Source organism: Cercospora kikuchii (assembly GCF_019650295.1).
Source record: "Cercospora kikuchii DNA, contig_00008, whole genome shotgun sequence".
NCBI lineage: Eukaryota > Fungi > Ascomycota > Dothideomycetes > Mycosphaerellales > Mycosphaerellaceae > Cercospora > Cercospora kikuchii.
The window spans coordinates 270,814-283,086 of NW_025408589.1; the positions used below are offsets into that span (position 1 = coordinate 270,814).

At 52.8% G+C, this 12,273-nt stretch overlaps 5 protein-coding genes across 5 annotated transcripts; 4 read left to right on the plus strand and 1 right to left on the minus strand.

Annotated features, from left to right (window-relative positions):
* Positions 1-152: 152 nt before the first annotated feature.
* Positions 153-1,225, minus strand: CKM354_001129700 (uncharacterized protein; the record flags this gene model as incomplete). Its single annotated transcript, XM_044806781.1, has 2 exons — positions 153-835; positions 889-1,225. The coding sequence occupies 2 exons, from the start codon at positions 1,223-1,225 to the stop codon at positions 153-155; spliced, it is 1,020 nt and encodes a 339-aa protein (XP_044662716.1).
* A 1,012-nt stretch (positions 1,226-2,237) lies between these two features.
* On the plus strand, positions 2,238-3,337 carry CKM354_001129800 (uncharacterized protein; the record flags this gene model as incomplete). Its single annotated transcript, XM_044806782.1, has 2 exons — positions 2,238-2,360; positions 2,414-3,337. 2 exons carry the CDS (start codon positions 2,238-2,240, stop codon positions 3,335-3,337), a joined length of 1,047 nt encoding a protein of 348 aa, XP_044662717.1.
* A 939-nt stretch (positions 3,338-4,276) lies between these two features.
* Positions 4,277-5,031, plus strand: CKM354_001129900 (acyl carrier protein; the record flags this gene model as incomplete). Its single annotated transcript, XM_044806783.1, has 6 exons — positions 4,277-4,501; positions 4,558-4,575; positions 4,630-4,710; positions 4,768-4,816; positions 4,871-4,909; positions 4,970-5,031. The coding sequence occupies 6 exons, from the start codon at positions 4,277-4,279 to the stop codon at positions 5,029-5,031; spliced, it is 474 nt and encodes a 157-aa protein (XP_044662718.1).
* Positions 5,032-5,540: 509 nt separating this feature from the next.
* On the plus strand, positions 5,541-6,740 carry CKM354_001130000 (uncharacterized protein; the record flags this gene model as incomplete). The annotated part of the gene is made up of 3 exons (XM_044806784.1): positions 5,541-6,069; positions 6,141-6,634; positions 6,690-6,740. The coding sequence occupies 3 exons, from the start codon at positions 5,541-5,543 to the stop codon at positions 6,738-6,740; spliced, it is 1,074 nt and encodes a 357-aa protein (XP_044662719.1).
* Positions 6,741-7,714: 974 nt separating this feature from the next.
* Positions 7,715-10,386, plus strand: CKM354_001130100 (uncharacterized protein; the record flags this gene model as incomplete). Its single annotated transcript, XM_044806785.1, has 3 exons — positions 7,715-9,259; positions 9,311-9,787; positions 9,847-10,386. The coding sequence occupies 3 exons, from the start codon at positions 7,715-7,717 to the stop codon at positions 10,384-10,386; spliced, it is 2,562 nt and encodes an 853-aa protein (XP_044662720.1).
* Positions 10,387-12,273: the final 1,887 nt, after the last annotated feature.

A 12,273-nucleotide genomic window follows, 5' to 3' on the forward strand; every position in this document is an offset into this window, starting at 1 on the left:
TGGCCTGGCATAGCGCTGATCCGTGTCGAAGCTGGACGCGATGAAAGGTCGAGGTAGTGGGGTGTGGAAAGCCTTCGGCACCCCTGTCGGCGGCTCACGGTAGTCTGAGATCTGCCGTTGTTCTGTAAACCATCTTCCGCGAATTGCAGCGTTCAGACCGGTCTGCCGTACGCCGCTCGCAGGTTGATGATTTGCTGCCGCATGGTGGGCTCCAGTGCCATGATCGTCTCTCTGGGCATCGTGAACAGTGCTTCAAGCTGTTCCGGAGATATGCCTGCTGGGGCTGCTGGAGCAGGCTGAGCTGGAGGAGCCTGTTGCGGTGGAGGCTGATATGCAGGTTGCTGAGGTGGGGTGGGTGCATAGCCAGGCTGCGCTCCATATCCTGGCGGGTAGCCTTGCGGAAGGGGCGGCATTGGGGGTTGACCTTGCGGTGGGTAGCCTGCTTGATATTGGGGTTGCGGAGGGTAGCCTGGTGGCATCCCTTGAGGTGGCATCGCGGGAGGGGCCTGTACTGGCGGTGCAGGTGCAGGCTGAGCGGCCTGGGGAAATGTTGCGATGAGTTGCTGCACGACATTGGCATCGACCAAGTCAAGAAGCGTCAAAGCTTGAAAGGTGGCGTAGGCAAGCTGAGGCGCTTGGGTGAAGAGCGCATTGGCTTGGCCGGGGTTGGTATTGCAAAGGACCTTGGCCTGGCTGATGAAGTCGATGAGATTCTGCGTCGGGTAGGCTCTCAAAGTCTGACTGATTGCATCGAACGCAGTGACTCCAGGCGGCAGGTCCTGTCCTGGTGGGAGCGGAGGAAGCGCAGATGGATCAGGTCGCGGCGGTGGCTGACCTGCGGGTTGTTAGTCAAGGCGGGCGAGATGGTAGAACAATGGAAGTGCTTACCGTTCATGTTGAAAGGTGGAGGGACCCGGTTATTGTCTTGGTTCTGGTTTTGATTGGAATTGTTCGTGCTCCGGTTGTCATTGCTGTAGTCCACCCGCAATGTCCTCCCTCCCAGATCATACTCATTCAGATTCCGTACTGCTGATGCAGCCGCATCTGTGTCTGTGTACTCCAAGAAGCCAAACCCCTTCGGCTGTCCCGTCTCCTTGTCATAGACCAAGCGAAAGTTGACGACCTGCCCCGCGCGCCCGAAGATGTCCATAATCTGCTCTTCACTTACTCCATAGGGAATGTTGCCGATGAAGACCACGCGGCCGCCCTTCTCTCGTTGCGCCATGTTGTCGCGTGCGCCGTTGCGCGCAGCTTTGTGGTGTGGAAGGTCGCAGCGCGTCCAGAAGTCGGGAGGGTGTTGGTGCAGATCGATTCGATTGTGGCCAAAGGGTGCTGCGCCGAAAAGCGCAAGGTGTCGTGGTTGTGGCAGACGATTGGCAATGCGAAGTCGTTCCTGCCGCAACCAGAAGTCGGCAGTAAACGCGAAGTCAAAGCTTCGGTGCCAAGCCTTCTGCTTCTCTCACTTCGCGATGTCACGAGGGCTCCTCCTCTTCTCTCTCATCACCTCCTCCCTTTCCTGTGACACATGCATGCACTGTGATGGCCACGACCCATTCGCGCTATACTCATCACAGTCACGCCCAATTCTCGCATGAAGGCAGCACTGTCGCGTCCAAGCCACAGCTCCGGTCTGCGACGAACAGCGTCCGTCGCTATGTGGACGATGTTTACTCCAAGCGGTACTACTCAAAGCAGCACTTAACGCGTCGGAAAGCAGCACGAATGCGATGTCTCATGGCGCGCTGATTACGTCTGCGCCGAAAGACAGCAACCCGGTCGTCATGCAGGTACAGATCTACACGTTCGTCGAACAACCAGATCTACCCGCACCCTTCCCTCCAGCGCCTCCGATGTCAGCTAGCTGCTGCACGACTCGCTGGTCTGCCATTCCCTCGACCTGGAACCAGCGGCACTCACACTGCCCATGACCCGTGTAGCACCACGAGCAGCTGGATCTCTGCACGCTGCTGCCCAAATGAGACAACATGCTGCAGGAGTAGTCTGCTGTCACTGACTCGAGCGCCGCCGTCAACCACATCGATCTCCGCTCTCCTACGTCATTCATCACTTATTTCTACACCACTTGAGATCCCTCACTTACCTGGCTGACCCATTGACAGCTGATTTAGGCGCGATTCCCCATGCCTTCTTCTTCTACCTCGAAGGAGTCTTCCACGTCTCGCAAGCCCAAATTCGAAGAGGTCTTGACTGAGAAGCTCACCAAGGTACAAAAGAAAATGTCTACTCAGAAAGTCCTGAGGCTTGCTTCCAAGGGTGCCGGATACGATGCGATCACAGAAGAAGCCGAGCCCATTCCCAAGGCACATTCCCACGAGGTTGTCATCAAAGTGCACGCGTCGGTAAGGGGACGTCAGTTCGGCGTGACGAGGTGTTGTAGCTAAGCTTCGATCAGACTCTGAACTACCGCGACCTAGCAATCGCGAATGGATCCTACCCTTTCAAAGTCAAGGACAACTTTGTCCCTCTCTCCGACTGCGCTGGAACAATCGCTGCTGTAGGACCGAATGTCACCGCCTTCGCCAAGGAAGACGTCGTAATCGCCAACTTTGATGTTACAAACCAGTATGGCCCACAACAAGACTGGGAGAACGGATTGGGAGGCCCCATAGATGGCGTTGCCCGGCAATATGTCACCCTACCGGCCAGCTGTGTCGTCAAAGTTCCCAAGGGCACGTCGCTCACCTGGCCTCAATTGGCAGCGCTGGTGTGCACAGGCACAACAGCCTGGAATGCATTGTATGGCTGCATTCCGCTCAAACCAGGTCAATGGGTACTCTTCCAAGGAACCGGAGGCGTTTCCATGACTGGTCTTCTGCTTGCCAAAGCAGCGGGCGCGAGAACAATCATCACGTCTTCCTCAGACGAGAAGCTGGAGAAAGCCAAGACCGAATACGGCGCAGACCATGGAATCAACTACACTACTACTCCCGAATGGGGCGCCGAAGCCAAGAAGCTGACAGAAGACCGCGGCGTAGACATCATCTTCGAGAACGGCGGGTCTGGCACAATCGCCCAGTCCTTCGAAGCCGTTGCGCGAGGCGGACAGATCGCTGTCATTGGCTTCCTCAAGCCCGCTTCACAAGAGGATATGCCAGATGTGGCCACTCATGTCCTCGACAAGGGATGCGTTGTGCGCGGCGTCAATGTGGGCTCGAAGCAGTTGACACAAGATCTGGTGAACTTTGTCACAAGCAAAGAGCTGGGCGTACCGATCGAGAAGAGCTTCAAGTTTGATAAGGAGCAGGTCATTGAGGCGTACAAGGAATTGGAGAAGCAAGAGCACGTGGGTAAGATCGCGATTGAAGTTGTGAGTTGATGACATCCGGACATGAATGTTTATGACGATGATGTGAGCGCGGTGTTTTCACTTGGTGGAAGGAAAGGTCAAATAGGCTTTCTTGAATGTTATGATAATCATGTACAAATTCACTCATGTATATTTCTACTCGCATGTCTATTCTGATACCTGTCCAGTCGAGTGTGTACATTGCGTTCTGCGCTCTTCGCGACTGCCAACTGTGAAGATGTTTCCTTAGGGTTACGCTCAGCTTAGGGTTACTGACACCCGTCCTCCTCCAATGCAACAACTCATTTGCAACAACTCACCGCGAGCTGAAGGTGGACTTTGATGGAATTACTGTTGTTTGCTAAATGTGCGGCCATTTCCTGGTGCTTACTGCCACGGTGAGACGTCTGGTCACGAAGTTGCAGAAATTCAGCCAACTACAAACCGCCAGTTGTTTCTGAGTAAGATCACAATGTCTACTGCAGGTATGGGCCGAATGTATATGTTGCAACTTCGTTGTCGAAACTTTCTTTCAAGACAGACGGTCCATGTGAGCTGAATGACGCAGGAGCGAGTTGTAACGACGATAGGGCGAATGAAAAGTCATGTGTTGTTGCTTCGACTCAGACATTGACCTGGGTCGAGACGTGTTGGGCCTCATCAGACAGTTCACAAATACGCCTGATGCGACAAGAGAACATGAATCTCGAAACATTGCACATAGCCTTGAGATTCCCAAAAGCAAGAATACCGAACCATCATGTCGCAACAGTGAAAATAAATGTTGAAGTACGAATGTCAGAGCAAAGCACTCTCCCACAAACTGGTGGGAGCGAGAAAGCCGCGGGAACAGCCGCGTGGAGCTTCCGCAACAAGGTCGCATCAGAGATGTTTGCCCGAGCAGTCCGCCATTGCACGCAACATTTCCCCATCCACCCCATCTCCCTCACACAACACAATACCGCCACCATGTTCCGCACCGCTCTCCTCCGCGCCACACGAGCAGCCGCTCAATCGAGCGTGCGCGCCGCACCAGTCGCCAGAACTGCTGCCATCCGCAGCCCCTTCGTCACATCCCGCATCTCCAGCCCAGCAACCCGAATTGCTGCGATACGGTGTTATGCCAGCTCGTCAGGGCTCGGTCAAGAGGAGGTGACGGGTCGTATTCTTGACCTGCTGAAGAACTTCGACAAGGTGAGACGGGGAGGATGTCGGAGGATGAAGTATGGAGGACTAACGTGACGCTGCAGGTCCAAGATCCATCAAAGGTAGATGCGCGCGCACACGATCACGGCGTATACGAATGACTTATGACTGTTTAGCTCTCTGCTTCTTCGCACTTCACGAACGACCTCGGACTGGACAGCTTGGACACTGTGGAGGTGGTCATGGCGATAGAGGAGGTTTGTGGCGTCATAGAAGGAGATTGTACGTGGGAGAGGCATTGACAGGTGCGACAGGAGTTCAGCATTGAGATCCCAGACAAGGAGGCAGATGCGATCCACAGCGGTATGTTTTGAAGAGAGACTGTTGCATATGAGGACTGTGACTGACTTGAAGCAGTGAGCCAAGCCGTCGACTACATCATGAAGCAGCCAGATGGTATGTTGTTGACCGGTCCGCAATCACCATTCATGCAACTAACATGATCCAGCTCACTAGACGACTGTTATGGAAAAGAGACACGCAGCGATGGCGAAGGAATAGTCGTAGTCGGTCCATGAAGAAGGCATGAGACATGGACGTGCAGATGAGCTCTTGCGAAGGCGGATTGTACATTGTAGGCCGGGAGAGCAGCAGCAGCATGCCATAAATTTGTACCATCACCGTCAGGCATCTTTCGCTGTTTCGTGGCTGTCTGACGGAGAGTCCCATTGGCGCGGTCGCTCCGAAATTATTCGGCAACATGTGGAGCGCGACGACGTGTTATCCTGACCTCCCCTCTCACTCCCAGTTCACCCTTTCTTGTGACCCTTTCAGAGTCTCCGTGGTGTGCGTTGACGTGAAAATAACAAAAGAGCCGTCGCCTCGGCATATTCAACCCTCTCGCGTGCGTGTGCTTGTGCTTCTGCTGTGCCAGGGATCCTCACGTGTCAGAGTTTCAACAAGGCAACCTCTCAACACCGAAACTCAATTGCGCACAACCACCAAATACACTCCCCTCGCTCCGCCGCCCACACCGTCCCCAGCGGCATCGACGACCTTCCTGCTTGCTGCCGCCGCTCCCACCAATATGGCCACGGCCTCCGGCTCCGGTCTCACGCGTCGCCGCGGCGCCGGCGCAGCCAACACGAACCCCGACTCCAACAACGAGAACGAATCCAGCCGAGTCTCGTCGCCCGTGCCCACCAAGAACAATCCCTACGGCGGCCCCGAAACTTCCTACGAGAGCGGCGAAAATGGCCACAAGATTGCTTTCGACCCGCGCGACATTTCCGAGTCGGCGGAACGTAGCAAGCAGCCTAAGCTGACGCTCATGGAGGAGGTCCTGCTCATGGGATTAAAAGACAAGCAAGGGTATCTGAGCTTCTGGAATGACAATATTTCATATGCGCTGAGAGGGTGTATTGTTATTGAGCTGGCTTTCCGGGGTAGGATTTCTATGCAGAAGGGAAGTGAAAGGAGGCGATTCCCGTTGGCGGAGAGGCTGATTGAGGTGGTGGATGATACTCTGACAGGAGAGGTTCTACTGGACGAGGCTTTGAAGATGATGAAGAGTAGTGAGAAGATGAGCGTGAGCAGCTGGATTGATCTCATGTCTGGTGAGTTGCCCATCGAGAGAGGAGAATACATGTTGAGGTGGAACTGGTATACTGACGAAAATGGAACACAGGCGAAACTTGGAATCTCATGAAAATCGGCTATCAACTCAAACAAGTCCGCGAACGACTCGCCAAAGGACTGGTCGACAAGGGCATTCTGCGAACTGAGAAGCGCAATTTCCTCCTCTTCGATATGGCTACACATCCTGTGACAGACAACTCGGCGAAAGACGAGATCCGTCGGCGCGTGCGAACATTCCTCACACAACGTACTGTTGTGCTACCTGGTTCGCAATGGTTACCGGAAGAGATGGAGTTCCGATATCTGCGAACAATTGCCATGCTCTGCGCGGCATATGCTGCAAACGTGCTGGAGAATGCGTTGACGACATTGGGGCACGAGGCACGGGAAAGAGCTTTCGCACAAGTGGATGAGCTGCTTGCGGAGTACAGTCAGTGGCCTTTTGGCAAGAGAGCAGGTGGACCTTCGGCGATAGGAGCGAATCTGGATGGGATCGTGCGGGATGAAGTCAATGGCGCGAAGGATAAGGAGTTGCAATTGGAGGTGAGATTGTCATTTACAATGCTCTTGAAATGTTCCATGCTAACTTTCGTGATAGGTCGTGGCCGCTTGCCTGAGCGTCTTCACTCGTCTCGATTCGCTGTTGTAGGCGAGCCTTCGATTGCTCTCTCGTCAGCTTACTGTAATTGTAGCAGCGCCAACCCAAGGCTGAGACGGCGCGTGGGGAAAATGAAGAAGAAAAGGCTGCGCGCGGGTGGAATATTGGTGGCCGCACGGTCATTGCCAACGACGAATGAATCCGGCATCTCGAAGAAAGGATGATCAAGCGCTCGCCTCCGGATTGGCGAGCCGTCAGCAGTAGCTCCAGACGTGCACAGTCATGGCGGCGAGAGGTATGCCCACCTGGACAGAGAGAGGAAACTTGCCTGCGCATTACTGCATTGTGCACCGGACACGCGATCCATCTCTTGGAGGAAATGCGGGGGAGCAAGTCGTTCGCTTTCAAGCAGTCTCTTGAGAGCCACCAAGAGACGAAGAAGAGGTCCGACGTGGTGACCTTGTTGCAGCTTTCACTTTCTGTCCTCCACGAAAGGCATATTTTTGGGTGGCGGGTTTCGGGCAGCGAAGCAGATACCACGCAGAAATTGGAAAAGAATTCTTTCACTATTCATAGCACGTCTATGCTGTTCGCTGACGAGAATTATGCTGCAGGCTTATTCCTCGGGACTTCTGCTCTTTGCGTCTGAGTTGCGTACCAGTACAGGGTATCTATCGGACGTGACTATTCGCTACTTTGCAGTACTTCGGTCACGCTCCCCGCTGCTCTGTAGCTGCAAGCGATCGGATTCGACTCACAAATATGCCTCTCGCGCCACTGAAATCTGCTCCGACTTTGGGAACATCGCACAGCATATGATTGGAGGATTCTGATCGGCACTGGCAGTGGCGTATTTACGTTACAGCTGAAAAGTCACCTGATCAGGCTGAAAACAGTCGTACGCCTCTCTTCTCTTGAAATCGATCAGCCACCTCTTGACGGGCGATCTTCGATATGACTGCTCGGCTTAAGCTGCTTATCAACCAGCATCTCACTTCAGCGTGAAGCAGCAAGACGCGGGAGAAATGGCCGACACAAACTTTCAACAGGGAACTGCCGACGATGAGCTTTCGCTCGATCAAGGACTAATGTCATCAATATTTGCCCCCGAATTGTTGGTCAATATCGACGAGCAAGATTCTCAGTATCACCGGCTCCTCGAAAAACGGCCTACGACTCCACACACTACCTTGACTGCGGGTGCTCTGGAAGTGTCAGCTTCAGACTTGCACCCAGTTTCCGGTCGCTCAAACACGAGCGTGGCCCACGCGAGCAGCAGTATTGAGCCTGGGTACCATGGAGACGAGTCAGAGGCAGGAGATGTGCGCAGCGAGGAAGAAACGCAGCTTGCAGATCGTGACTCCAATCCTGACGACTCTGATAATTCTATTACATACATCGACTGGCAGGCCTTCAATGATGTGTTTTCTAATAACTTATGGGATGATGTTCCGCTCGTCCCACCGCCATTCAGCTGCCTTACACACAACTGCACCTACACCGCCTCTGACAAAGCCGATCTCGAGCGGCACTGCCGCGTCATGCAACACACTTCAGGCACTTCTGCTTTCATGCACGACTGTCTTTGGCAAGGGTGTCATCGGAAAGGGGAATATGGATTTGTTCGGAAAGACGAGATGGCCATTCATATGAGGAAGGTGCACAAGACCGAAATTCCGAAGAGGAGTACTGATGAGGAGAGCGATCACCTTTCTGATACTGATACTGTCGCCCCTTCTGTGATCTCTCAGGGGTCAACGTTCTCTGAGGCCACCACATTGGATGGAAAAGTGGTCTCGGACGCGCTCATACAGGCCTTTGCCAGAGAGATTTTCTATACGAATGAACTCGACGTGCTCTTTAAGCTCGCATGTCAGGACCCAATAGCTGAGTATGAACGCCTGCAAAGGAATACTCGACGCATGATTGCCCTCTATGGGAAAAATCTCCTGCGCGAGAGTAAACACAAGACTGAGACCCGCGCAGCGAGACTTCTTCAATCGAGAGCCATATCTACTCGCGCTACGATCTCGGTGATGGAATTTCTATCCGAAAGACACCCCATCATCATGCAGCGGATAAAATGTAGCGCCGAGGCTAAGAATGAAGGAGTCGTCCCTTGGCTTGGAAATACAGATCTGCACGATGAAAACGGTGAAGACAGCGGGCTTGAGAGTCCTGGTGAAGAAGAAGGCGACTTGGTCGAGCGAGCCTTCCCCAGTCTCAAAGCATTCCTCCTCAAAAGCTATGCATACATCGAATTAAAATCTCAACTGCTATCATTCGCTCACGGCACTTACGAGAAGCGCATTCAGAAAGCCCTCGGGTTGAAGATCGTCGGTATAGAAGGCGAAAAGCTCGGTTCTATAGCTGTGCAAGCTGTTGCCACTGAATTATCCTGGGTCCCGCCTGGGAAGCTCTCTTTCCGAGACCAAGGTCACGACGCCAACTGGCTTGACTGCATGAAATGTTTTGTTGAGGAACATCTGGCGGAGAAATGGCGTTGGTGGCCACTATCACCCAGGAAACATCCGTTGCAATTGAACTATCTCCGACTCACCTGGCAGTTGGTAAGCTCAGAGGTTCACGAATGCTGGGTCGGCACCACTGACGACGTCTAGCCGAGCGGAAAAGAGCAATATGTGGACGTGCCGCAGAAGGTTAAAGATGACATCGTGGCAGCCATGCAGACGGCCCCGGTGTTTATTTCCCACCCGGCGTCAGGTAATCCAAGTACTCCGCCAAGTGCCACTGCCTCTCTGACTGCAGCGGCAAGCGGGAGCCAACCTGTGACCACATCTGGGTCAGCGAAGTCAGTCACATCCAATAGAGCTACCACAGATGCATTTGCGACCCCTAAGCCATCGACGAATGGAACAGTTCCACCACTTGTCTCCGTGCCCAAATCTCGCCGTGTGTACCTTTGCATACGCGACGGAGACCGCTACCGCTTCCAGTGCCTCAAAATTGAGGCCGTCCAATCTGACCAATCTGACCAGCAATTCTTCTCCGACCTTAAGACCGAATATCTAAGAGCACGAGGATGGTTTAGGAATTGGTTCTCAATTTGGCAGTACGACCACTGCCAGTTCTATGAAGTGAGTCAACCTCTATTTCTACCCTATTGGGAACGGAAACTGAGATTAAGCGCGCCTAGTTCTCTAAACACGCCCTCGGTACTGGCGAGCCAGCGATAATCAGCTTCCCAGCTGATTCAGACAACGAGTACGAATTCCTCCCCAAGCCGATGGCTGCCATCATGAGACCACCACTGGGTCCAATAGCCGAAGGGGAATTCCGTGACTTCTTTTACGGCAAAGTACAAGACATCAATCTCACTACTCGATCCTGGCGACTATTTCGACGCCAGGAAATACTTGGCCCAATCCCCAACACTGGAGCTGTCAGCTTACTGCCTAAAAAAGTTCGAAAATTGCATATGCGCGATGGGTCGAGAACGCCGTTTTGGGGTCTTTATGCTGTTGAGAGACGTTCGTTCATTCGTGTCGTGTCCTATTTTGTTTTGTGCAATGCGCCAGGAATGATTTTCTTTTTTCTATGGCTTTTTCGATTAGGCTATGCTGGCGATCTGCAAAACGGAGCGGTCCCAGTGCAGTTGTCTTTGTCGCTTACTGTGGGTTTTGTTGCACTCATCTATGGTACGAGGGAGGATAAGAGACCTGGAGGGGTGCGATGAGACAGTGAGGGAAAGACTCTACTCGTTGGGCTGTAGGTTTCTATGGTGAATCACCAACGTGTCACTTTGTACATGCCGGACAGTTGACGTTAGGCCTCCCAACATCTCAAGAGGTCAGAGTGGAACGATCGACCACAAAGCAATAGTTAGCGTTAATAAGATCTTATCGATTACGAAGGATTCTTTGCAAGACGGCACTAGGCGCTAATTAAGGTACAGATCAAATTGTGCTATGATAATAGATGGACGTTAGTCGAAAAGATCAACATAATTATTAGATGCACGCTGTGCTTAAGGTCCAAATTAAGGAACTCCCTTGAATCTCGGACTTTGCCCTCTATTGTAGCAATTCAATCATGCCTCTCGCTGCTATGTAGCTTAAATCTTAAATTCATATGTTGGGCTCGCAGCTATAGGCACTAAGGATCTTGGTTACATTCGCGGGTATAGAACGTAGAATTGGTAAGCAAATACATATATAGCAGAAGCTGCAAAAAATGGATCCTAGAACCGAGGCTTGTTTCGCAGTAAGACCTGAGGCGAAGCGTGGTTCCGGTGAAGAGGAGTGTCGCGACGGTGCTGTTGGTATGAAGGCAAACAAGTCCAGAAAGCCATAGTCCATGGCCGTGTTAGAGCAAAGCTAATCCCTCACAAAAGTACCCGCCATGGCTCAAGCCATGAATGCACAGCTGACAGAAATAACGATTTCGCACTGCGTGTTAAGTGGTCTTCGATGGATGACTGAGTCGGAGTACTCGTCGACTAAGTCGTGGAAGCTGTCTACATTGCTGGTGGGAACATGGCACTCTCGCAATCGATCACTCGAGCTGCAATGAGTATCAGGTCCACGAAGCCGTCGTCCGACTGGCTGGTGCAAGCTCTACCCAGGTCTCCTGCTAGCCCTACGATGGTGAGACCAGTGACGATATTGCCGGTGCATGCCCGGAACACCGTAGTCGGACCACCGCCGCCAGGCCTGCTGCAAGATAGACGCGGTCGGTCGCTGTTGGGTAACACTATGGTGCACGAAAGCGCCAAGTCGCTGTCTGGATTGTTGATTTGTGGTGCAGAACGGAATTCTTTATCGCCCCGTGGCCCGATTGGATTTTCAATTTGGAAAGCGTAGATAATACGGGCAGCTTCACCTGGAACAATCCTGTAGAGGTTGCCCGATGGAGATATCGTGAATTCTTGCGCTCTGGCGACATCAGTGCCTCCGAAGTTAACTACATCGAAATCCCCGATCGCTTGTAAAAATTGGTTCTGGAAGAACTGTCCACCAGTTTTTTGGAGCTTGTAAGCCGTACAGGTTGGGCTCGAGGATGTTGTTGTTGAGGTGGTAGTCGTAGAGACTGTTGTAGAGGTCGTCTATTGAAGCCTTGTTAGTCAAACACTTTCTGTCCAGGTTATGACAATCATACAGTAGTAGTCGTGGACGGAGTCGTTGTTGTTGTTGTTGTGGAGGCTTGTGGCGTCGTTGTCGTAGTGCGCTTCTGCGTCGTTGTCGTTGTGCACTTCTTCGTCGTAGTCGTAGTCTTAGGCTTCGGTTTCTCGCAATAGACTCCGTCTGCTCGTCCGGTCTTTTGCCAGTAAGGGCTCTTGTCTGAGTAGGAACATTTCTTGCTGCTCTTGTTCCACGACGCGCTAGTGCAGCGAGCGTCGTCGGCACACGAGCTTATACAGTCCGAGTAGCACGACTTCCACGCCTTCTTGTAGCTGCCACTTGTAAACTCGTACCCGCATTTCCGCATACACTGCCGGCCGTGGATCTTGACATAGCCGCTATTGCATTGCTGAGAGTTGGGAGAAGGAATTGCCTCAGCGAAGACGCTGCATATTGGCAGCAGCGCCGACAGGGTGCTCCACAGAAGCATTGCTGTGGAGTGA